We start from the raw sequence: 24,294 nt of genomic DNA on the forward strand, positions 1-24,294 counted from the left end.
TTCCCATTCACCACTGTTGGGGTTGTAGCAGGAGCAGATTTGGTTATCAACAGTTAATTATCAATATCAATATGATTATCGGTATTAATAATTATATTTAATATATTATCATGATATAATCATGAATAAAACGGGGCACCACCCTGGGATCAGGGAAAAGATAACCTAAAACTGTATTCAGTCTCAATATGAAGGTTTTATACTCACATGCCAATCATCGTGATCATTGGCATGGAAGCATAAAACAATCTAACAATTAAAAGGCGTGAAATTCAAGCACTAGCCTTCACAACCTGCTGTTATCCAGTGACATATACACAACAAGCACAAGAGACCGCTAGTTATAATATAATAAGATTTATTAAAATCAGTAATAATGATCACTATCAATAACACTGCAATTAACAAAGCCTTATTACCTAACTACCTAACACACAAAGCTAAGCTTAAACAAAGGGAGATACACACGTGGAGTGTGTGTGTGCGTATGTGTGTGTGCGTGCATGTGCGTGTGTGTGTGTGCGTGCGTGCGTGTCGAGAGAGAGAGAGAGAGAGAGAGAGAGAGAGAGAGAGGGAGAGATGGCTATGGGCGGCCACCGGATGGAGCTATTCCTCGCAGCGTTCAGGGGCGGAGCCACTGAGGTTCGATGGGGTAGCGAGAGAGAGAGAGAGAGGTGGAGCTATTCCTCGCAGCGGTCAGGGGCGGAGCCACTGAGGTCTGACGGAGTAGCGAGAGAGAGAGAGAGAGAGAGAGAGAGAGAGAGAGAGAGAGATAGCCGTATGTAGCCACCAGATGTAGCTATGTCCCTAGCACCCGCCGGGAACAGCTGGCTTAGGACACGTGTGTGCGGCGTGTATGTGTGTGTGTGTTAGCGGGTCACAAACAAAGAGAGAGAGGATGCGCGAGCGATATTCTGAGGGACAGAAAGCGTGCCGTTATCACACGGGCTCGCGTGAATGAACTGGCGTTTATTCCGCGAGACCGGTCTTTTAACTGATAGTAGAGGCTTTCTGAGCTCGCGAATATGGCGGAGGTTAGCGAAAACACTGTTACAGAAATCAACCCAGCTGCGTGGTACACATCAGTATTCAAATACAGCAGCACATGAACCAACGGACTCGGCCGTCCGCGATCAGAACTTAAAACACATTAACAAGAATTACAAGCATATCCTACACTATCACTTATGTCTCTGCCCAGACTGATAGCCTCTTACTGGTATCGTTGCGTAAGACGATGACGGCGTTCCGTAACGGCGGTGGTTCGTGAGTCCCCGGCGTCAGCGGGGGACGTGATGAGTCGGCTTCGTCCAGACGAGAGCGGAGCGGGTTTCCTCTCGTTGATCAAACTCAAATAAAGAAAACAGTCCGTGTTTCTTTCTTCCACGGACGGCGATATAATCGCGGCTTGGCGATTTAGTCAGCTTACTTCAGACAGCGTCTGGTAGCTGGACGGCAGGAACCGGCTTGGTTCCTCTTGTTGCAGCGGTGCGCTGCGGGAGGGGGTCGCCTCCCGTTGCAACGTGATGTTGCGCCGGTTGTAGGAAGAGGCCAGAGTAGGAGTTGGAGTAAGAGTGAATAAAAAGAGCGTTCTCCGGGCGGCTTTGGTTTATAAAGCTCAGGCCGCTCCAGGGGACCCCCCGGGGTTCCCTGAAGATGTCAGCCAATAGGATGGTTGGGTGGCGTTGCATCTCTCACCTGGGTGAGATGTGAAACTAAAATGGCGGTGTAGTTTTTAATCCCCTTTGTCCCTTTGTCCTGGCCGCATGTGTAGGCTTCTGTAGGCCGCATTGTGTAGTCCTAACGGTTAGGTCCCAACACCACCTAAATTGGAACGAGCCCACCGGGTTACGCCACACAAACCTACGAAGGGTAAGCAGACGAGTCCGAGACCCATAATTGCCGCATTCCACAACTTTGAAGACCGCGAGCGAGTCCTGAGCTTGGCAAGGCAGAACGATATGATATTCAAGGAAAACACCCTGAGATTTTATCCCGATCACAGCGCCCACCTGTCAAGGAAGCGCGCAGCTTTTAAGAAAGTTAAAGGAGCCTTTTACAAGAAAGGAATTCAGTTCAACCTACTTTATCCTGCCCGCCTCCGTGTTTATTACGGAAAGGAAACACTGCAGTTCGAGACACCTGAGGAAGGCAAGGCAAGGCAAGGCAACTTTATTTGTATAGCACATTTCATACACAAGGCAGACTCAAAGTGCTTCACATCATAAAACAAAGTGAGAAGAAAAAGAAAAAAAAATTGAAGAATTAAAAGAAAATAATAATAAAAAAAAAAAAAATGCATTACAGAAAGAAAAGAGAATAAAAACATATTTGCAATAATTAAAAACAGTGCAGACATTAAAAGATTTAGCAGAAAGCTATGGTGAACATAAAAGTTTTCAGTCTAGTTTTAAAAGTGGTCAGAGTTGGGGCAAGTCTAACAGCTTCAGGAAGTTTATTCCAGCCATTTGTTGCATAGTGACTAAATGATGCTCTCCCGTGATTGTTGTTTACTCTGGGAATCACTAACAGATTGGTCTCAGAAGATCTTAGTGGTCTAGAAGTCTTATGTAGTGGGAGCATATCAGTGATATACTTCGGTCCTAGACCATGTAGTGATTTATATGTGAGCAGGAGGATTTTGAAATCAATCCTCTGACATACAGGGAGCCAATGTAAGGATTTAAGAATTGGTGTAATGTGCTCACATTTTTTGGTCTTTGTAAGAACTCTAGCAGCAGCGTTCTGAACAAGCTGTAGCTGCCTGACAGTTTTTTTCGGAAGACCTGCAAGGAAACCATTACAGTAGTCTAGCCTACTAGTAATAAAGGCATGTACAAGTTTTTCTAAGTCTTGAGCTGACATGAGCCCTCTAAGTCTTGCTACATTTTTTAGGTGATAGTAGGCTGATTTTGTTACTGATTTAACGTGACTGTCGAAATGTAAATCAGAATCCATAATAACCCCAAGATTTCTGGCTTTGTTTGAGGTTTTCAGGGACAGAGAGTGAAGGTGTTGAATTACTTTAAACCTTTCTTTTTTAGCACCAAAAACAATTATCTCAGTTTTATCCTCATTTAGTTGTAGGAAGTTTTGGCACATCCAGTCTTTGACTTGCTCAATGCACTGGCACAGAAGATCTATGGGGCGATAGTCGTTTGGTGATAGTGCTACATAGATTTGGGTGTCATCGGCATAGCAATGGTGGTCAATGTTATTATTTTGCATGATTTGTCCTAGTGGGAGCATGTAGATGTTGAATAAAGTCGGCCCCAAGATTGAACCTTGGGGGACTCCACACGTTACATTGGTAGGTTCTGATACAAAGATGCCAATGGAAACAAAATAGTTCCTATCTTGTAGATATGACTTGAACCAGTTTAAGACTGTGCCTGAGAGCCCCACCCAGTTTTCCAACCTGTCCAGGAGTATTGAGTGGTCGACAGTGTCAAATGCAGCACTGAGGTCTAATAGCATTAATATTGAAGTTTTGCCAGAGTCTGTGTTAAGACGGATGTCATTTACAACTTTAATAAGGGCCGTCTCGGTGCTATGAAAAGGTCGAAATCCTGACTGGAAGTTGTTGTGGCAGCCAGTTGAAGCCAGGAAGTGATTTAGTTGTTGGAGGACAACTTTCTCAATTATTTTACTTATGAAGGGTAGATTTGAAATTGGTCTGTAGTTGTTGATAATAGAGGCATCTAGGCTCCGCTTTTTTAGAAGAGGTTTAATGACTGCAGTTTTGAAGGCCTTTGGGAAATTGCCTGATTGAATGGAGTTATTAACTATTTGCAATACGTCTATTGATAGGCAGTCAAAAACATTCTTAAAAAAGTTGGTAGGTAAAGCATCAAGGCAGCAGGTGGATGATTTTAGATTTGTCACCGTTTCCACTAGAGTTTTAGAGTCTATGGCATTAAAGCTTGCCATCATTGCTGTGTTACTTTTGCCTGAACAGGGTGGTGATCCAACTTTTTTGTTTGAGATATTGATGGCGCGTCTGATGCCTTCAATTTTATTAGTATAAAAGAATGCAAACTCATTGCATTTCTGTGTGGAGTGGAGTTTAGCTGGTATTTGTGTTGGGGGGTTGTTCAGTCTGTCAACAGTTGCAAAAAGGGTTTTCGCCTTATTAGTGTTGTTGTTTATGATATTGGAGAAGTATGTTTCTCTCGCACTTTTTAAGACTAAATTGTAGGCCCGGAGGCTCTCTTTATAGATGTCATGGTGAATATGAAGTTTAGTACTCCGCCAGATTTGTTCAGCCTTCCTGCACTCTCTTCTCTGGGCTGTCACAACAGCAGCTTTTCTCCAGGGTGCCTTTTGCTTACCAGAAATTGTTTTAACCGTAGCAGGTGCAATGACATCTATGACATTCAGAATTTTGGAATTAAAGATGTTTACAAGATCATCAGCATGACATGGGTTTAGAGGTGGTAACGAGGAGATGGAATTTTTAAAGAGTACATTGGCATGTTCATTGATGTACCGCTTTTTGACCTTATTTGATTCTGTTTGTGTGTCAGGAATGAAAGAAATATTAAAGAAAACACAGAAGTGATCAGACAATGAAGGATCAGTCACAAAAACATCAGAAACATGGAGACCTTTTGTGATAATCAGGTCCAGGGTGTGTCCCTTACTATGAGTAGCCTCTTTCACATGTTGAGAAAGATCAAATGTGTCTAGAATATTAAAAAGTTCTTTTGCACCCTCGTCATTCAAATCATCAATATGAAAATTAAAGTCACCAGTTGTAACTAGGCAGTCAAAATCAGTGGAGATGCTAGACAATAATTCAGTAAAATCATCGAAAAAATTTGACGAATATTTAGGTGGCCTGTAAATAATTAACAGGAGAACTCTGGGAGAGCATTTCAACACAGCACAAAGATATTCGAATGATGGAAAAACACCAAGTGACATCTGTTTCCCCTGAAATGTATTTTTAAATATAGCAGCAACCCCTCCACCTCTTTTCCCAGATCTACAGACAACAATAAAATTATAGTTGGGGGGTGCTGTCTCGATCAGAATGCTTGCACTGTTATTTTGTTCTAGCCATGTTTCAGTTAAAAACATAAAATCAAGTTTAGAAGTGGTAATAAAATCATTGACTAAAAATGATTTGTTATTAAGAGACCTAACATTTAGCAGACCCATCCTGATGGTGTTATTGACAGGCTTTGAGGTTGACTTTGATTTTGAGAGAACAGGAATGAGATTGTTTAGGTTAGCAGTGTGTTCAAGTTTCCCAATGTTTACTCTCTTAGTAACAGGAATGCAGAAGGTGCCATGTTTTGATGTAGGCGACCTTGGGTCCAGCTGATAATGCGGTCTACTGCTGAACCCTTTTCTGTCTCAGTAATATTCAGGGCTGCTGTCTGGGTGGGGAAGAGGTGGCCATAAGGGAAGAGTTTTGGAGGAGGGGGTCTTGGATTTTAGTGACTTAGTTGCAGCTTTGGAAGAGGGGGTCTTGGGTTTTAGTGACTTAGTTGCAGCTTTGGAAGAGGGGGTCTTGGATTTTGGTGACTTCATTGCAGCCTTGGAAGAGGGGGTCTTGGGTTTTGGTGACTTAGTTGCAGCCTTGGGAGAGGGGGTCTGAGTAGAGTTTGTTGAAGTCCTCTCTCAACTCTGTTGATTGTTGTTTTTCAATGTCATTAAATCCAATGTGCAGAATGATATTTTTCACAGTTGGGTGTGCAGCCACAATTTCCAGGATTCTTTTTTCCAAATCAGACACCGTATCCTTCGGAAAGCAGAGTACTTTGATGTTATTACTGCTTTTCATATCTTTTACAGAAAAGTCACCCACAATCAGATTTTCAGGCCCTGTCGTTAGCTTTCTCTGTGGCTTTAAGTTAGCAGGTCTTACCCTGCTGCGTGGTGGTGGGGGGTTATCCAGGCAGTCAGAGGGGGATCCATAGTCCTGCAGCAGTGGAGCAAACCTGTTCTTTAGTTGAACAGTTGTTTGCTGGGGAGGTTTCTTGGTAGCTCTCCTCTCCCCAGCTGTCCGCTGCTGTGTCCTACGAGGCAGTGGGGTTGAGGAGGCACTGTGCCTGGATGGAGATGGTAACGCAGGCCAGCCGGTCAGATCACAGATATTGGGGCGCTGGGTCCTGCCAGATATCCGTTCTCCCATGTCACAGGGAAATGGTCTTCTCTTTGGCTTCGCACCAAGTGTGTTCCAGGGAGGATTATCGCTGGTAGATTTATTACCGTGTACTGGATCCTCCCGTTTCTTCATAGCATTATTGCTACTTAGCTGGGTTCTAGCATGCTCCTGTCCACTGTTTTGAGTCAGTGCTAGAGTGGTGTTGTTCCCACAAAGTCCATTCACTTCTACATTTACTTCTAACCGATTCATTTTTGTTTCCAGCAGTAAAATCTTCTGTAGGAGTTTATGGTAATCTTCAGTAGAGAAGGGAGGCATCTTCTGCTAATTACCTTTAGCAGGCTCAGGCTTATCTTGTTTGGTAGGCCTCCTCGCGTAGCGTTGAGGAAGTCGTAAAAATATTGAAAAATGCCCGTTTTATCTCAAAGAAAATATAATCCCACTGGTTTTGTAAATATCCAGGAGCTGCTGCTCTTTGTTTCTTATTGAGGAGAAGCAGATAGCAAAAAATAGCAGAAAATCGCAGGCAGGGGTGAGAGCAAAGAGGAAAAGCGTCTGAACTGTAGCAAAGCCGGAAGCAACCGGAAGCTGAGAAGTTCTACTCACAAAGGGTTGAGGGAACCCCAGGCCTCCTGAATGAGGATGCTCCAGCTGAGTCGGTGGAGCAGGAGTGATTGCGCAACATATCCAGCCATGGCTAATTTAGCCGTGCATTTGCAATTGGAGGAAAAAGGGAACTGTTGCAAACTGTGAGTCATGCTTCAGGGGACACTTCTTGGTCCGTGATCTTTAAGCTTAAGTAAGTTTACTATTCACTTGTTCATTTAATTGTGATCAAACATTTAAGGTTATAGGTGGACCTCTCCACTATTTTTTTTTTTTTTTTTTTTATCTATGTCATTATTCAGGAGCTCTCTTGAGAGTGAGGATACTGTTCAAACATGTGCTTTTGGGAGCGTTCAGAAGAGGGACGAGTCCTGCGTGCTGCTGTTCTAGCAGAGTTAGGATGGGTTGCATTTTCTGGGGATGAATGGGTTGACTGGACATTTAACATTATTTGTATTCTTGCTGTTTGCCAGCTTTTTGTTTCTTACTCTGTACCACCTTCTTCAATGGTGTTAGGTATGACTGACGGTTGGTATGTCATGAGATACAGACTAACATTATTCACATCAGTGTGTCTAATGTGTGGATATGGCTAGTGATAGTACTAATTACGCCGGCCCAGCCGTGAAGTTTATGTCTTGGAATGTTAAAGGCCTCAATGGTCCTGTAAAAAGAGGTAGAATACTCTCTCATATTAAAAATATGAAAACAGATATTGCGTTCCCCCAGGAAACGCATTTAAGAAGTTCAGACCAACTGCGTTTAAAGAAACACTGGGTGGGCCAAATATTTAATTCTAGTTTTAACAGTGAAGCAAGGGGAACAGCAATAATAATGCACAAAAAAAATCCAATTTATCACTTCCAACTTCACTTCTGACCCACAAGGCCGGTATCTTATAGTATCAGGGACACTTTACCACACTCCCGTCTTAATGGTTAATATCTATGCTCCCAATTGGGATTTGTGCAAAGGGTTATCTCTCAGCTGCCTGACCTTGAAGCTAACCTGTTGATTTTGGGGGGAGACTTTAATTGCGTAATGGATCCTAACTTAGACAGGTCTAATCCCAAAGTGCAAACTCTCTCTAAAATGGCTAGTAGGTTCGCAGAATTTTTCAACCAGGCAGCTTGTGTGGATCCATGGCGGCATTTTAATCCCCATAGTAAGACATTTTCTTTTTTTTCAAATGTGCATCATACCTACTCTAGGATTGATTATTTTTTTATTGACCGAAGACTTTTGAATTCAGTAGAGACGGTTGAATACTCAGCCATTGTAGAGTCGGACCATGCCCCCATAGTAATGAATCTAATTTTTCGTCAAAACTACAGTAGTCGACCTCAATGGCATTTTAATACCACACTACTGTCAGATAACACTTTCTGCACTTCAATTGAAATAGCCATAAATAGATTCCTGGAAACGAATAGAATTGATGATGTGTCCTCATCACTGCTGTGGGAAAGCTTGAAAGCTTTCCTTAGTCGAGAAATAATAGCATATTCTTCTTATATTAATAAGGAAAGAAAAAAACTAAAACAACAGTTGATTGAAGCCATATTTGAACTAGACAAGAAAAACTCCACATCCCCAAATGCATCACTTCATAAGGAAAGAATATCATTACAATCACAGTACAACCTAATATCTACATCTGAAACGGAACGACATATTATGAGATCACGAGGGTTATATTATGAGCAGGGAGAACAATCAGGACGCCTTTTGGCACATCAACTTAAGTCTAAGTCGGCGGCACAGATTATATCAGAAATTGAAGATGAAACAGGGAGGACCACAACAGACCCATTAAAAATTAATAATATTTTCAAAGATTTTTACTCTGATTTATATAGTTCAGAATCTTTAAAGGATTCAACACTGTTTGACAATTTTTTCAAAAATCTAGAAGTCCCTACCCTATCTTCTAATCAGAAGGAATGTCTGGATGAACCAGTTGAATTGAGGGAAGTAAGCTCTGCCATCTCAGCCATGCAAAATGGTAAGTCTCCAGGGCCTGATGGCTTCCCAATCGATTTTTATAAAAAATTCTCTAAACAACTAGCCCCACTGCTTTTAGATATGTTTGATGATGCTCTGGCAAAAGGCAAACTACCCGAGTCTCTTAATGAAGCAACCATAACTCTTTTATTAAAACCTGGCAAGGATGCATCTAAGTGTGGGTCATATCGACCAATATCCCTTTTAAACACAGATATAAAAATCCTCTCCAAATTTACTAGCTACGCGTCTGGAAAAATCACTGCCACATATCATATCACCTGACCAAACAGGTTTTATTAAAAACAGGCATCTATTTTCAAACATAAGACACCTCATGAACGTGCTATACAGCCCCTCATCAACCAATGTTCCAGAAATTGTGGTGTCTTTAGATGCTTTAAAAGCATTTGATCGTGTAGAAATTGATTTCCTTTTCTATGTCCTAAAGAGGTTTGGTTTTGGCAAAACATTCCGCAAGTGGATTCAACTGCTTTACTCTTCTCCTTACGCCTCAGTTATCACAAATCACATCCGCTCTCAGAACTTTTCTCTGTCTAGGTGCACCAGACAGGGCTGCCCATTGAGCCCCTTACTATTCACACTTGCCATAGAACCACTAGCCCTAGCTCTCAAATCAACACCCTCAATAAGAGGTATCGGAAGATGGGGATTTGAATCTAAGCTGTCGTTGTATGCAGATGATCTATTGCTTTACTTATCAGATCCGTTGAATTCTATTAATACAATTATTTCAGTGTTGCACAGGTTTGGTCAGATTTCTGGATATAAACTTAACCTAACGAAAAGTGAATGCTTACCCATAAATAAGCTAGCTATGCAAATCCCAGACCATGCTCTACCATTTCATATTTCTAGGTCAGGATTTAAATACTTAGGTATCAATAAAACGCCCTCATTTAATAACCTCTTTGATGAAAATTTTGCTCCACTCATGTCTAAATTGAACTCAGATTTGCAAAGATGGGATGTTCTACATCTAACCATGGCAGGCAGAGTGAACTGCATTAAAATTAATGTTTTGCCAACATTTTTATTTCTATTTCAATGCATTCCTATTTTTTTGCCAGAGTCTTTTTTCTGTAAACTTGACAAACGTATATCTAGATTCATATGGAAAGGTCAAATCCCTAGAATTAAGAAGGACTTCCTACAACGATCAAGGCTGGAAGGCGGGTTGGCTCTACCAAACTTCAGGGTTTACTATTGGGCAGCAAATTTCCACAAAATAGCATATTGGATTCAGTCTGCAGATACGGATTGGTGTGAAATGGAGTACATGTCATGCATATCATCATCTCTTCTTGCTCTTGTTTCATCCAACCTTCCAATGAAGATCTCCAGGTTTACGTCCAACCTTGTGGTAATATCTACATTAAAAATATGGGCTCAACTCAGAAAGCATCTTGGCTCGAGGGATACCCTTTTAGCTTATACTCCACTATGTAACAACCACAACTTCCTACCAGCCATCCTTGACCATATATTTATCACTTGGCATAGGAAAGGAATTAAGAGGTTTAGTGATCTATATATCAATGGATCCTTTTCTTGTTTTGATGACTTGTGTTCCAAGTATGAGCTCCAGCAAAAGGACCTATTTCGCTATTTTCAAGCTCGCCAATTTGCTAGAAACCACAGCCCACAATTCCCCACACTCCCAAGTGAATCACTTTTGGAGTTAATATTGAAGGCTCCTTTTTCTCTGAAGGGTTTCACTACACACTGTTATGCAATTATTATGAAAAGGGACACTGTCAACTTGGACAAGATCAGAAATCACTGGGAGAACGAACTTGGAACTGAAATCTCAGAAGACACCTGGACCGGCGCTTTAAAGAAAGTGAACAGTAGCACGTCTTGTGCAAGACTAAGTCTCATTCAGTTCAAGGTTGTCCACCGCTTGCATTGGAGTAGAGCAAAGATCTCTTCTATTTACCCAAACACTGACAGCAAATGTCTTAGATGTCACATTAATGTGGCAGAATGTACTCACATGTTTTGGTCATGCCATCTGATAGCATGTTTTTGGTCTGATATATTTGATGTGCTGTCAAAAGTCTTTGGAGTTACTTTACAGCCCTGTGCAATGACAGCATTATTTGGAGTACCAAACAAGGAATCACACTTAACCAAGAACCAACAGAACATTATAGCATTTGTCACTCTGCTGGCACGAAGGCAAATTTTACTTCTTTGGAAGTCAAGTGCACCACCTACTGTCTCTCAGTGGTTGAAGGATGTAATGTTATTTTTGCACTTGGAAAAGATCAAATTTGCTATTAGATGCTCAGACAAATTCCGAGTTGTTTGGGAACCCTTTCTATCATACTTTAGCGGCCTCCAAGAGCTCCCACAGGCATTGCAATAAATTAAAGATCCTGTGGGCTTAATCTTATAACCTCAACACACACAAAGGTATACTTTGTTGTCCATAAAGATCTCTGAAGGCAGGTTGAGCAATTTATTTACTGTTTTAATTTGTTTATTTTGACATCTAACTATGTCTACCAAACACACAAGCTAAGGTCCATTGTTGGTACAGTTTCTGTCATTTTATTCTTATTATCTATTTGATTATTTATTGTTTTGGTCCAGTCAGGGAGGCGGGGGGGGGTTTAAATGTGTTCAAGTGTTAAAAAAGAAAATAGAAAAATCTTTTGTAACCATACTGTGAATTTATGGATGCTGATCCCTGATTTGTCAATAAAAAGAGTTATAAAAAAAAAAAAAAAAGGCAGGTGAGCCAATACTTTTGGCAATATAGTGTATATATACTGTACAAGGAACAGGATTTGGTCAGTATCATGTCGTCCTCCAGAATTATGTGCTGAATTGTGAATTATAGGCTGTGTGCTGTGTTTCATAAACGTGATTGTGCTCCATATCAACATTACGTGCTAAACTTACCGTTTCAAAAGTCAAACATGAAGTTTACTGCTCATCCACCTCAGCTTGTCAGCAAAGTCCGTCAGGTTACCATATTAACAAGATTTATGTTGTTGAAATGCTCAAATTCTGTACTATATTCATCTAGGTGACCATGTGGGAATTGTGCAACAATGCCTTCAGACACCGAACATGTCTGCTGCATGGAGACACCACAGGTAATGTTACTGTCTGTTACACCAAGTTGTCTGTTGAGATTATTATTCACATAACATGACGATTATCATGATTCACACTAGGTAAGAAGACGGATGCAGCAGCCGGAGGAGGAAGAGGCTTGCATGGTGGAACATCCTGGTCGTCTGTCTGAATGTTCTCTCTCCAAAACGCATTAAATATAAATGCAGCTGGTTATGGTGCTTTACACGTGAGAGGGATACAGCAGTCAGTTGTTTGTTTATCAATTGTGTTTTATAAAAATAAATCCCTCTATGCAACATATTATGCAGTCTTCCTGACCGTTACTTCAGTAATATTAACCATGACACATTTTACAATTACTGTAAAGACTTTATTGTCAAATTGATCAGCAGTTGAAGTTCCCAGTTATCTCAGGACACTTCACACATTGAGCAGGATGAGAACTTTTGATTTTCAGAGGCAATACATTTTCAAAATCCCAACATCACCCAGGAGGTAGCATAGCAGACTTTTAGGCAGAAATCTTAGTTCTGTCTTTGTTTGTGTCACGCCGGTGTGGTAATGTCTTGTCTTGGGGTTTTGTCTTGTCATTTCCTGTTTTATTTTGAAAATAACTCCCTTCTCGTTTCAGGTCACTTGCCTTTCCTCATGTGTTCCCTGGTCTGATGTCATCCCTGATCCCTGATTGTTGCCACCTGTTGCTCGTTATCCCTCTGTGTATTTAAGTCTGCGTCTCCCCTTGTCTTGTGCCAGTTCGTTATTCGTCTTCTGTCACGTCACGTTTCACGTCACGTTCCACGCCACCACAGGTTAAGTTAAGTTGGGTTTTTTGTAGTTTTGCTTGTAGCCTGTTTTTCCTCCGGTTGGAGCGGTTTTTGTTTGTTCATTGTTATTTTAGGAATAAAGCCTTTTTCCTGCCACTACCCTGCATCTGAGTCCTCCCTCCATGCCTAAGGTCTGACAGAACGAACTGGCCAGTAAGGACTCAGCAGGGCAGCAGCAGAAGCCAGCATGGACCCAGCCATCTTCCGGATGGAGTTTACCGAGGTTATGGACAGCCTCCAGTACCTCCAAATCTGCTTCGACTGTACAGAAACCAAGGGGGAGAGGAAGACTCTCCGGAAGGAGGCGGGGGAACTGGTTTCCTCCAGGCCGTGGCTCAGGGGTTCTCTGCCTGACTGGGTTATACACCGTCCAGGCCTTAGCCACAGCCATGCATCCAGTCCAGGCCTCAGCCACAGCCATGCATCCAGTCCAGGCCTCAGCCACAGCCATGCATCCAGTCCAGGCCTCAGCCACAGCCAAGCATCCAGTCCAGGCCTCAGCCACAGCCAAGCATCCAGTCCAGGCCTCAGTCACAGCCAAGCATCCAGTCCAGGCCACAGCCAAGCATCCAGCCCAGGCCTCAGCCACAGCCAAGCATCCAGCCCAGGCCTTAGCCACAGCCAAGCATCCAGCCCAGGCCTTAGCCAAGCATCCAGTCCAGGCCACAGCCAAGCATCCAGTCCAGGCCTCAGTCACAGCCAAGCATCCAGTCCAGGCCACAGCCAAGCATCCAGTCCAGGCCTCAGCCACAGCCAAGCATCCAGTCCAGGCCTCAGCCACAGCCAAGCATTCAGTCCAGGCCTCAACCACAGCCAAGCATCCAGTCCAGGCCTCAACCACAGCCATGCATCCAGTCCAGGCCTCAGCCACAGCCATGCATCCAGTCCAGGCCTCAGCCACAGCCATGCATCCAGTCCAGGCCTCAGCCACAGCCATGCATCCAGTCCAGGCCTCAGCCACAGCCATGCATCCAGTCCAGGCCTCAGCCACAGCCATGCATCCAGTCCAGGCCTCAGCCACAGCCAAGCATCCAGTCCAGGCCTCAACCACAGCCATGCATCCAGTCCAGGCCTCAGCCACAGCCATGCATCCAGTCCAGGCCTCAGCCACAGCCAAGCATCCAGTCCAGGCCTCAGCCACAGCCAAGCATCCAGTCCAGGCCTCAGTCACAGCCAAGCATCCAGTCCAGGCCTCAGTCACAGCCAAGCATCCAGTCCAGGCCTCAGCCACAGCCAAGCATCCAGCCCAGGCCTCAGCCACAGCCAAGCATCCAGCCCAGGCCTTAGCCACAGCCCAGCATCCAGCCCAGGCCTTAGCCACAGCCAAGCATCCAGCCCAGGCCTTAGCCACAGCCAAGCATCCAGCCCAGGCCTTAGCCACAGCCCAGCATCCAGCCCAGGCCTTAGCCACAGCCCAGCATCCAGCCCAGGCCTTAGCCACAGCCAAGCATCCAGCCCAGGCCTTAGCCACAGCCAAGCATCCAGCCCACGCCTCGGTCACAGCCCTTGTCTCGGCCTGTGGTCTTCAGTCGGCGGTCCGGTCGACACCTGCCAGTGGTCTTCAGTCGGCGGTCCGGTCGACACCTGCCATTGGCCTTCAGTCGGCGGTCCGGTCGACACCTGCTAGTGGTCTTCAGTCGGCGGTCCGGTCGACACCTGCCAGTGGTCTTCAGTCGGCGGTCCGGTCGACACCTGCCAGTGGTCTTCAGTCGGCGGTCCGGTCGACACCTGCCATTGGCCTTCAGTCGGCGGTCCGGTCGACACCTGCCATTGGCCTTCAGTCGGCGGTCCGGTCGACACCTGCCAGTGGTCTTCAGTCGGCGGTCCGGTCGACACCTGCCAGTGGTCTTCAGTCGGCGGTCCGGTCGACACTCTCCAGTGGTCTTCAGTCGGCGGCCCGTCCGTCGCCAGTCCCGGCGGAGGATCGTCCGGCACCAGCCCAGACAGGGGACCGTCCCACACCTGCTCCTCGCAGCCTATTGGGGGTTCGCCTGTTACCAGTTCCTGTTCCGACGGGGGACCATCCCGCGCCTGCTCCACGCAGCCTTCTGGAGGTCCGCTCGTCACCAGTTCCTGTTCCGATGGGGGGCCGTCCCGTGCCTGCTCCACGCAGCCTTCGGGAGGTCCGCTCGTCACCAGTGCCTGTCCCGACGGGGGGCCGCCCCACGCCTGCTCCACGCAGCCTTCGGGAGGTCCGCTCGTCACCCGTTCCTGTTCCGACGGGGGTCCGTCCGACGCCTGCTCCACGCAGCCTTTGGGAGGTCCGCTCGTCACCCGTTCCTGTCCAGACGGGGGGCCGTCCGACGCCTGCTCCACGCAGCCTTCGGGAGGTCCGCTCGTCACCCGTTCCTGTCCAGACGGGGGGCGGTCCTACGCCTGCTCCACGCAGTCTTCGGGAGGTCCGCTCGTCACCCGTTCCTGTTCTGACGGGGGTCCGTCCGACGCCTGCTCCACGCAGCCTTCGGGAGGTCCGCTCGTCACCCGTTCCTGTCCAGACGGGGGTCCGTCCGACGCCTGCTCCACGCAGCCTTCGGGAGGTCCGCTCGTCACCCGTTCCTGTCCAGACGGGGGGCCGTCCCGTGCCTGCTCCACGCAGCCTTCGGGAGGTCCGCTTGTCACCCGTTCCTGTCCAGACGGGGGGCCGTCCTACGCCTGCTCCACGCAGTCTTCGGGAGGTCCGCTCGTCACCCGTTCCTGTTCTGACGGGGGTCCGTCCGACGCCTGCTCCACGCAGCCTTCGGGAGGTCCGCTCGTCACCCGTTCCTGTCCAGACGGGGGGCCGTCCCGTGCCTGTTCCACGCAGCCTTCGGGAGGTCCGCTCGTCACCAGTCCCTGTTCCGACGGGGGGCCGTCCGACGCCTGCTCCACGCAGCCTTCGGGAGGTCCGCTCGTCACCCGTTCCTGTCCAGACGGGGGTCCGTCCGACGCCTGCTCCACGCAGCCTTCGGGAGGTCCGCTCGTCACCCGTTCCTGTCCAGACGGGGGGCCGTCCTACGCCTGCTCCACGCAGCCTCCGGGAGGTCCGCTCGTCGCCCGTTCCTGATTGTGGTGAGTGATCGCCGAGCAGTTTGGGATCGGGGACGTTCTGCAGTCGGGGTGAGAGAGAAATCCGACCGGCACCCGCTGCATTTACACCGATAATGTTTCATCCTTCGTGGCCGTAATAAACACTATTAATGCTTTGTACATGTTGTGGAAGTCCGGACACACCGGGAAACTAAACGGAGTCCTGCCTGAGTTCATAGCGGAGGGAATGTTCCCATTCATTGTCTATGTAAGAAGCCGTGTAATGCCGGCGCGGAGCGGCAAGTTTCCAGAGACGGCGCCGCCCGCAAACTCTCGATAATCTTTCAAACTGAGCGTTGTCGATCTAAAATAAAGACAGATTCAGCAACTGCAATAGCGTATTTCTCGCCTAAAATGTTTTCAGAAACACATTTCGCTGAACTATTTTCATAAAATAAAAGGGAGGTGGGAGGCTGCGAGGGGAGGACGATAGAGCTTGGAGGAGCACAGAGGGGAGGGGTGTGTGTGTGTGTGTGTGGGGGGGGGGTTTCAAATTGTAGAATACAGCTTTAAAAACAGGTGGTATGGCGTAAAATATATTTTCGTAACTTGCAAACTGTCTGTTGAGGCTGTCACATTTTTGTCCGACTCTGCAGGGTCATATCAAGCTCTTCTGAAGTCAAGGAAGAGCTGCCCTCCAAAGAATCCTCCTCCTCTACCGGGTCCAGGCGAGCTCTATTTGATGGTCTCCTTATTGGAGTGGATGTCAAACAGGTCTGCTGGAACCATGGCTGTGCCAACACCAAAGTCCTTGCAGGACACAGTAGCCTGGGTAGCTGTAACAGAGTTGTATGGAGGAATGAAACCCATGATATCACATAATAGAAATACACATCTGCACGACTACTATTAGTTGCTGTTAAACCTGATCTAAAGTAGGCTACATGTCAGGCTACACACCTTTACTTGGGTAAGGAGCCTGTAGAGATCTCTTAGACAGGTGAGTGCCAACAGCAGCTGCTGTGGTGGGTCGGTGTGGGACGCTGATGTGAGCTGCTGCTCTTTAAGCAGACAGTGAGACAGACGGTCAGAGTTTACAACTACATTTGAAATGTGGAACAAGTTACTATTTCACTAGAACTGATGTTGTGACGTGCCAATAGCTCGCCCCCGCAGTACTACATATCGTTAACGGTCCTCAATATCAATACAATGGAAGCTTTTAACGCAACACGCCAATGCTAATTTTAGCGCAACACGCCAATGCTAACACGCCAATGCTAAGAAAGCAAAGTAAACTGTAACACGGCATATTACATAATATTTACAAACTTACCGCTTCAGTGTCTGTGGTTGGCTCTCGGACTGTCGGTACTGATCCAAACTTTAGCCTCAGGTTAGAGACCCATGTTGTCAAAGCTACTGTCGGTGAAGTGTTTGGTGATGGGATTACACACAATTAAAAGATTGAAATAGATCCTCAACGACGATCCGACTCCATCTACGCACCATCCACTCAGGTAGCTTCTTCAAAAGTTTGTGATTTTCTTCACATTCATTGAGAATTGACAGACCATTAATATGGGGCATAGCTTCTGCACAGCCTTGGAGAAAATCTACAAACTCTCTCAGTGATTTGAGATCATAAGCAGTTGTTTGGGGCCATTTCATCAATCTCTCTCTGAAGGCTCTTTGAACAATGAATGGACTTCCATATACCTGTCATCCAAAACAGTCCAAGCACCCTGATATGCATCCTCTGAGTTACGATAGAAAAACCCATCCACCGCCTTACGTGCATCTCCTGCCAGATAACTTTTCAAATAAAACATTTTCTCACTTACTGGGAGAAGCTTCTGGTCAATCAAAGCTTTAAACGAATAATAAAATAAATAAAAGGACACTTTCCAATCGATGAACTTTAAGGGGTCGCCTGTGAAAGTTGTTGGTTCAGGGACAGGTACGCGACTTAAGGTAAATGAGCTCGTTATTGCTTGAACCAAGCCAGCCTGAGAAATGCTGGCTTCTTCCTGGATGCCAGGAGATGCCACATGTCGAGGTTCAAAAGGTGTAGCTTGTGGGTCTAGAAAGAGTTTATATGCCGTCTCTGGGCTGTCAAGAGCAACTTTGCTGGCCTCATCCACAAAATTTCCAGGCATGTCAAAACTGTTGTATGCTCGGACACGAGCCTCTGCAACCTTAACTTCACTCTCTACTTGCAGCTGCTTTAACTTTGATTTACCTTCTTCCAGCTTTAATTTAGTTTCAGCCTCCTTTTGTTTGATTTCTGCCAACATTTTTGTTTCTTCCAGTTTCCACTTAATCTCCATTTGATCCAATTCTGCTTGGTGATCCTGCAGCATCTGAGTAGCTTTTGCCTGCTCCACCTTTGCTGCCAGGTCTGCCTCTGCATTGGCTCGATTACTAGAGGACCTGGAGATGTCGCTGTCTTGACCATCGGATCCTTTAAAAGACTGTGAGACAACTGTTTCGGTGATGCTTCTTCCAAGAGAGATCCAAATTCCCTTTTACTCAGCTGCATCCTCACTCTGTCCTTTTCAAGGCGATCATTAAAGGTTTCATTGATGGTCTGTATTCTTTTATTTACAATATAACAAATCTCAGATGACAAAATACTACATGCGTCCATTTTCTTTACAACATCTGGAGAAATTATATGATTACCTTTAATCAGCTCATAATGTTGGCACACTCTATCATGTTTATTCTTGACGTCTCTTTGCATCTCTTCGAGATCCCCTGGTGAGCATAACGTCTTTAGTTTAGCTCTTATGCCTTTGGCAGTTGATTTCCAGGTTTCGTAGGCTTTGCAAAATGCCTTTTCCTTCTTCTTTGCTTCCTGGTTTTGCAGCTCTTGCCCCTCTTGTGTTAAAGTACGCTCCCGTGAACTGGACCTTACTTGTTGGGCCTCTAGGGTATTCCTTATTTCCTCAGCAGGTGCTAACATGTTGCCTTTAACTGTTTATAGCAAAAATGGCCTTTGAGAAACCCAAAATTATAGGCTGTGGCTTTAACTTATATTTAAATGCTTTAAACCATCAATCATGTTAGGCATTTACACCTCTTATGCATCATAATTCATAAACAGTCCCATCACATCCAAAACTGTATAGAATGTATCATCAGAAAAGAATCCCTTTTAAAGGCTTTGGTTTCTAGAATCAATTAACCTTAGCAGCAGCATTTAATGTCAGAAAGACGATTTATCATTTAAAGGGATAGTTCGGAATTTTGGACATGCAACCTATTTTCCAAGTGAGCCGGTGTGTTTGAGACGTCTGGAGACGTTTTCAAGAAATTTCATTCAGTTCTTCTAGTTGCAGAGTTCGCTTATGCTATGGCTAGCGCAAGTCAATGGTTCTAGCTAGCATGGACATTAAAAACACTCATACCGACTCCACAGTGCACCCGAGGCAAATCCATTGTAACGGCAGACTATCGATGTACATATGTGTTGATAGAATGTTTGAAATAAAACCAACCTTGCATTTTTAAGGATTTATGTCTCAGCAGCAGCAGCAGCGTGTCATACTTCCTAGTAGGCTATGGCAGCGGCGGACTGATATCACCTAGCACTTATAAGTTACCGGTTCTATAATAGTTTGTTTACCTGCTGTCATTGCTACAGACGCAGAGTAGCCTGCAGTGCTAGTTTCTTCAATCTCACAGAAATGGCCACTTTTGGAGAATATACTGAAACTTTTGAAGACTCTGATGAGGAGTTTTTTTCCACCCAAACCCAACCGTACCTCTACGAGCCTGACTATACAGAGGAAGAATTGCGCGAGAGGGATGCTCAAAGGGCAGAACGTGAACGAGCGTCTGTGGAGACCGAGATAGCCCCTGCTGGAGCTGAGAACCGGGACCGAACAAACAGAGACTGGTGGTGCCGGGAGGGAATCCCCCGCAACGCGTCTGAGGGTTTACGGGTCTACGGACGGAGCAGAGGTCCGGGTTCGCGGTGCGTAATTGTGGCTTTGCGTGGCCGTGGGCTGCCCGGTGTTTGAGTGAGCTCAGAGGGCTTTTCAGACAGCCTTGGGGGTATAAGTGCCAACAGTTCGATTGCCTATTTACGGGCAGTATTTCGGGTGGCGCGTCTTAGAGTTTTGAGTCCGACGGAGCAAAGTAAAATTCCGCTGCTGCTGAGAAACTAGTTCCTCAAAAAATGGATAATTCATGCGATGCGAGGTTAGTTTTGTTTCAAATATTATTCTATCAACACAGATATGTACATCAACAGTCTAGTGTTTTAATTGATTTGCCTCGGGCGCACTGTGGAGTGGGCAAGACTGTTTTTAATGCCTGTCTAGCTAGAACCATTGACTTGCGCTAGCCATAGCATAAGCGAACTCGGCAACTAGAAGAACTGAATTACATTTCTTGAAAACGTCTCCAGACGTCTCGAACACACCGGCTCACTTGGAAAATAGGTCTTATGTCCAAAATTCCGAACTATCCCTTTAATTGGGCCTTGAGCATTTACATTTTAAATGTCCATTAAGAACAAAAAGAGAGCAGGTGGCGTAAACAGTTCAGTCTGTGAGTGACTTACTCCTCTCTTCAACCAGAGTTTCTCACTGTAGCCATAGCACGATGAAGCCACTGGTTTGTGACGCTGTCCGTTTCTCAGTTCAGCATCACGTTTTACTTTCTCCAATGCACAGTAAACTTGCGTCGCTCCGATGCAGCGTCTGGCTCGCTGACCCTATAAGCGATGAGTTTCGCTGTTACGGACTCTTGGTACTCAAATACAGAATAGGCTGGAGCTCGCCTGGTGCAATCCTTTTTATTGTTCTTCTGCACTGTGAAACTAAAACACGAATTTTCATTAAACATTGCCCATATCAAACACATTCACTGCACAATTTCCACATACAAACACACCAAGCTTTTACCACAGTTCGCCTACCAAGGGCGTAAACTTTGCACTCCGACCAATTCTGACTCGTGTAGCTTCTCTGATCACTCCAAACCCGGTGGCTACCTGTGGCAAAGCTTGGCATGCTTTGTGTGACAACACCGCTATAACCCTTGTACGTTTCCGGGGCGCATGAAGATTACCAGGAACATGCATAAAAAATAACACAGGTACAGAGACACCTGGTGGCCACTTACAATATGTATATCGATCAGTTCTCATCCGCATCCTTTCTAGTGACGTATAGAGTTACGTTATTACGCATTTTTAAGCTTTGGACAGTGGTATTGGCTCCCGTAGGGGCTTTTACAACCAATTGGAAAGCCTAATTTATGCTTTGCTGTGAGTTGTTAAGCTTGTTGGGGATGAGCCAGGCCTGCGCACAATCGAGCTGCGCACAATGTATGTTCAGTTTTGTGTCCGACTTGATCCGGACTTGTTCTGTCGTCATGAACGCGTGGGCAACGATAATCTCACAACATCAAGGCGGCTGCAGTTGCAGTAGAGACAGGCGCCTCAGTTGCTCTCAACCGACTGTAAGCCCCGAGGCATGATGGGAAACGCCTGGCTCTCGTCTCATCTAAGAACTGATTGGCTCTTAGATGTCGACAACAAATAGCATGTTTAGTAGAAAATGCAAATGTCCTGTGTGAGTCTAATATTTAACGCTAGATCGTGGGCTGTTAGTCTCATGATGTGCAATTAAAGTTAAATCTGTTAACAAACATATCTCACGTGGTTGATAATATTAATAATAACCACCCAGATACACATTTAATACAGTATCACTGTCAAACTTTACTTATGTGCACTAGACTATATCATACTACCTCAACAGCAGATACACTACTACACCATATAGTGTTTTATATACATACATTGTGTTCATATATTACTTATATTTATTGGCATTATTTTATACTTTATATTTTTATACTTATTTGACTCTTTCTTCTCTTTCTCTTAAAAAGCAACTGCAGCTGTACAATTTCCTGAGGTTTTACTAAAGTATTCTGATTTCCACAGGGGTACACTATATACACACATATTTAGGGCAAGGAGAGGAAAGGACCATTCCTGGTGTAGAAGAAAATGTGTTACCTTACAATTCTTATTTGTATCTCATATAATATTGCTTTCTCTCGGAACATCAAATGTCCTGCTGAGCTGTTTTTTATTGTGTTTAACTCTTGCCATCTTGATGAAAAGACTTTTTGATCTTTCCCTCTTCCTGAACTGCCTCCGTAACATTTGTCTCACATACATTGATCAAGGCCCGATGAGTGACCCCTGTAGTGACATTGTCTAGCTGTCCCGAGAACAGTCACACCTTGTAGACATCCACAGAAGTCTCTTCCTCTGCAGAGAGACATGTGTTGATTCAATGCAAATCCACTCATGACGCCTTCCCTTTTGTTCTCCCGAATGTTCTGTATAAATCCACCTCGGCCAGACCATTCGGGAGACTGGATCTTCATGGATACACTGTGAATTTCTTTTCTCCACTGTCAGTGATTAAACCTCATTTGAACCAGCCACAGAATTGGACCTGAAGAGTTTTTCTTCCACACTGGCCCAAAAAAACAACAACAAAAAAAACACCCATGGACACTACCCAAATGAATGTTCATATTACATAGACAGACGGTGCTAGAAGCTCTATCCACACACGTGTGTGCATCATTCTATGTTGAGCTTTTCTTTTGTTATAATGGTTTGCAGTGCTTTTTTTAATAAAATGTGTAAAAATCCAAGGTCCGTTTTATTTTTATTTTTTTTTATTTATGGGCTATATAAGTATTTAATGAGTGATACACAGTTATCACAGCTGTAGGTTGTGCTGATTCTAGGGATGTGTATAACTTGATGATACTGTAAGAAATGACAATTTTATAGGGCAAAACACAAAAGTATGAAAAGACAGAAAGTTCTCTATGTGGGTCTCAGAGGGTTAAACCTGAGAAGAGGGATACTCTGAGTTTTCTGTTCCAGAGTGAATTCAACCTTTAGGTCAGACTCTGAACCTAACCTGCTCGCTGGCAGGTTTTCTTCAACAAACCCTAAGCTTCTCCCGATCGCTCTCTTTTTCCAGAATCTGAACCAACTCTGGAGAAATGTGCCTTTCCCCATCAACCTGATAGATATGGACACGTTCTTTTTGTGCTTGTGGGACTGCACCTATATCAAAATGATTATAATAAGCATGGTCAGAGCTGTGCTTATATTTATGCACATTTCCAAGTACAAATTGATAAATTCCACACTTTGCGTAGGATTGATCGTGTGCGTACGCACTGTTGATCAATGAGGACCCTGGAGTCTGATGTGAGTGTCCCATGTGATCTTTTGTCGTTTATTTTGGCTCAATTAAGTTGTGATTTGGAACCAAACCATTATGTACTGTATTTGTACTAAAAAGTGGGTTGAAAAAAGATATTTCCCGTAAATGTTACTTGAGAGTGCACCTTAGTTGTTGTTTTGTAGAAGACGGGGTTATCAAAAAGGGTTCAAAAGGCATTTTTCATTTCAGCTCGATTTCAAAGAAAATCACCTGACAGGAGTCAGTTCCTCCCTCCAGGTATCCTGCACAGATCATCCAGGATGAAATGAGACCCTTGTAAACCTCTGGCTGGTTGCACGTCTTAGTGGAGAGGAGTGGCACCAAGGCCGAGCGCAGAACGACACTGGTTTCACCTGGAAAAATGGATGTCAGAGAGGGCACAACCACAAATATTATTACATTACACCCAATTTAGAAATTAGCTGTGGGCAGAATAGACTGAAAATCATCTGTTTTCCATGTTCAAACTCACCTTCATCTTCCGTAGCTCCCCATCCAGAGATCCAGCACATGTTGCCCTCCTCAAACTCCTCCCCATAGTTTGGAAGGCAGATGGGCTCCACTAAGCCTACAGAGGGTAATTTACAGTTGTCGCAATTGCTTTGGCTCATTTCTACAAACAGCATTTGTCAAAACAGCTTCATTGGTCCAACACAACAGCATAAGTCAACTGCAAAAGGTCAGAACTCAAAACATTGAACTCATGCTTCAAAACAAAGTTATTGTCTCGTATAAAAAGTCACTGCCCTCAAAATGAAAAGTTAAATTATGGATTGTGTAAACAATGGTGTGCAGAATGAGTAGATGTTTTGTCAGGGTGCCAGTGGAGCCTGGAAATCATCCGTATATCCACATTTCAGGTTTGTCCTATATTTCTAATTGACCCTGAATGTTTACTCTACTAGAATTGTATTTTTGTCCAGTGAACTGAATGTTATTGTGTCACAAACGCAATAGAACCCAGATACTGATTTCAACAGTATTGAACATTGCACTCACATTGTAGCGATCGGCTGTCGTAATTGCATCACCGCCCACCTGACCTTCAGTTCATTCACGTTTTCTCACTGTCCGTTTTCTCACCCACAATCCGGATGTCGTCCAATCACAATTCCCCACGAAAAGGACCCGCGCAGTTTTGAAAGTGATCGGTGAGAAGTCTGCGTGTGTCTCTGAGCCGCCAGTACTATGTTTCAGTCAGGACCACTTTGTCAAAAAGAATCTTTATTTATTTGCACAAGTTTCATTTGGCGGTATGGTACTGTTCTGGGACTCCCTGCTCTTCCACGCGCTTGCGTGGAAAGCCTGAGGCAGGAAGAGCACCTTCCTGCCCTTCATGAGCCATCAT

The 24,294-nt window shown here is 44.9% G+C and overlaps 1 protein-coding gene across 1 annotated transcript in view; it reads right to left on the reverse strand.

Moving 5' to 3' along the window:
- tmprss3a (transmembrane serine protease 3a) overlaps positions 1 to 24,294 on the reverse strand; it is a gene marked incomplete at its 5' end in the record, with an annotated part of 145,105 nt that overhangs the window by 68,135 nt on the left and 52,676 nt on the right. Inside the window, 2 exons of the mRNA XM_084023275.1 lie at positions 23,157 to 23,299; positions 23,419 to 23,514. Coding sequence (XP_083879401.1) covers positions 23,157 to 23,299; positions 23,419 to 23,514 — 239 coding nt within the window. The remainder of the gene's footprint in view (positions 1 to 23,156; positions 23,300 to 23,418; positions 23,515 to 24,294) is intronic.

The sequence above is a fragment of the Eutrigla gurnardus genome (genome assembly GCF_963514095.1).
Source record: "Eutrigla gurnardus genome assembly, chromosome: 12".
Lineage (NCBI taxonomy): Eukaryota > Metazoa > Chordata > Actinopteri > Perciformes > Triglidae > Eutrigla > Eutrigla gurnardus.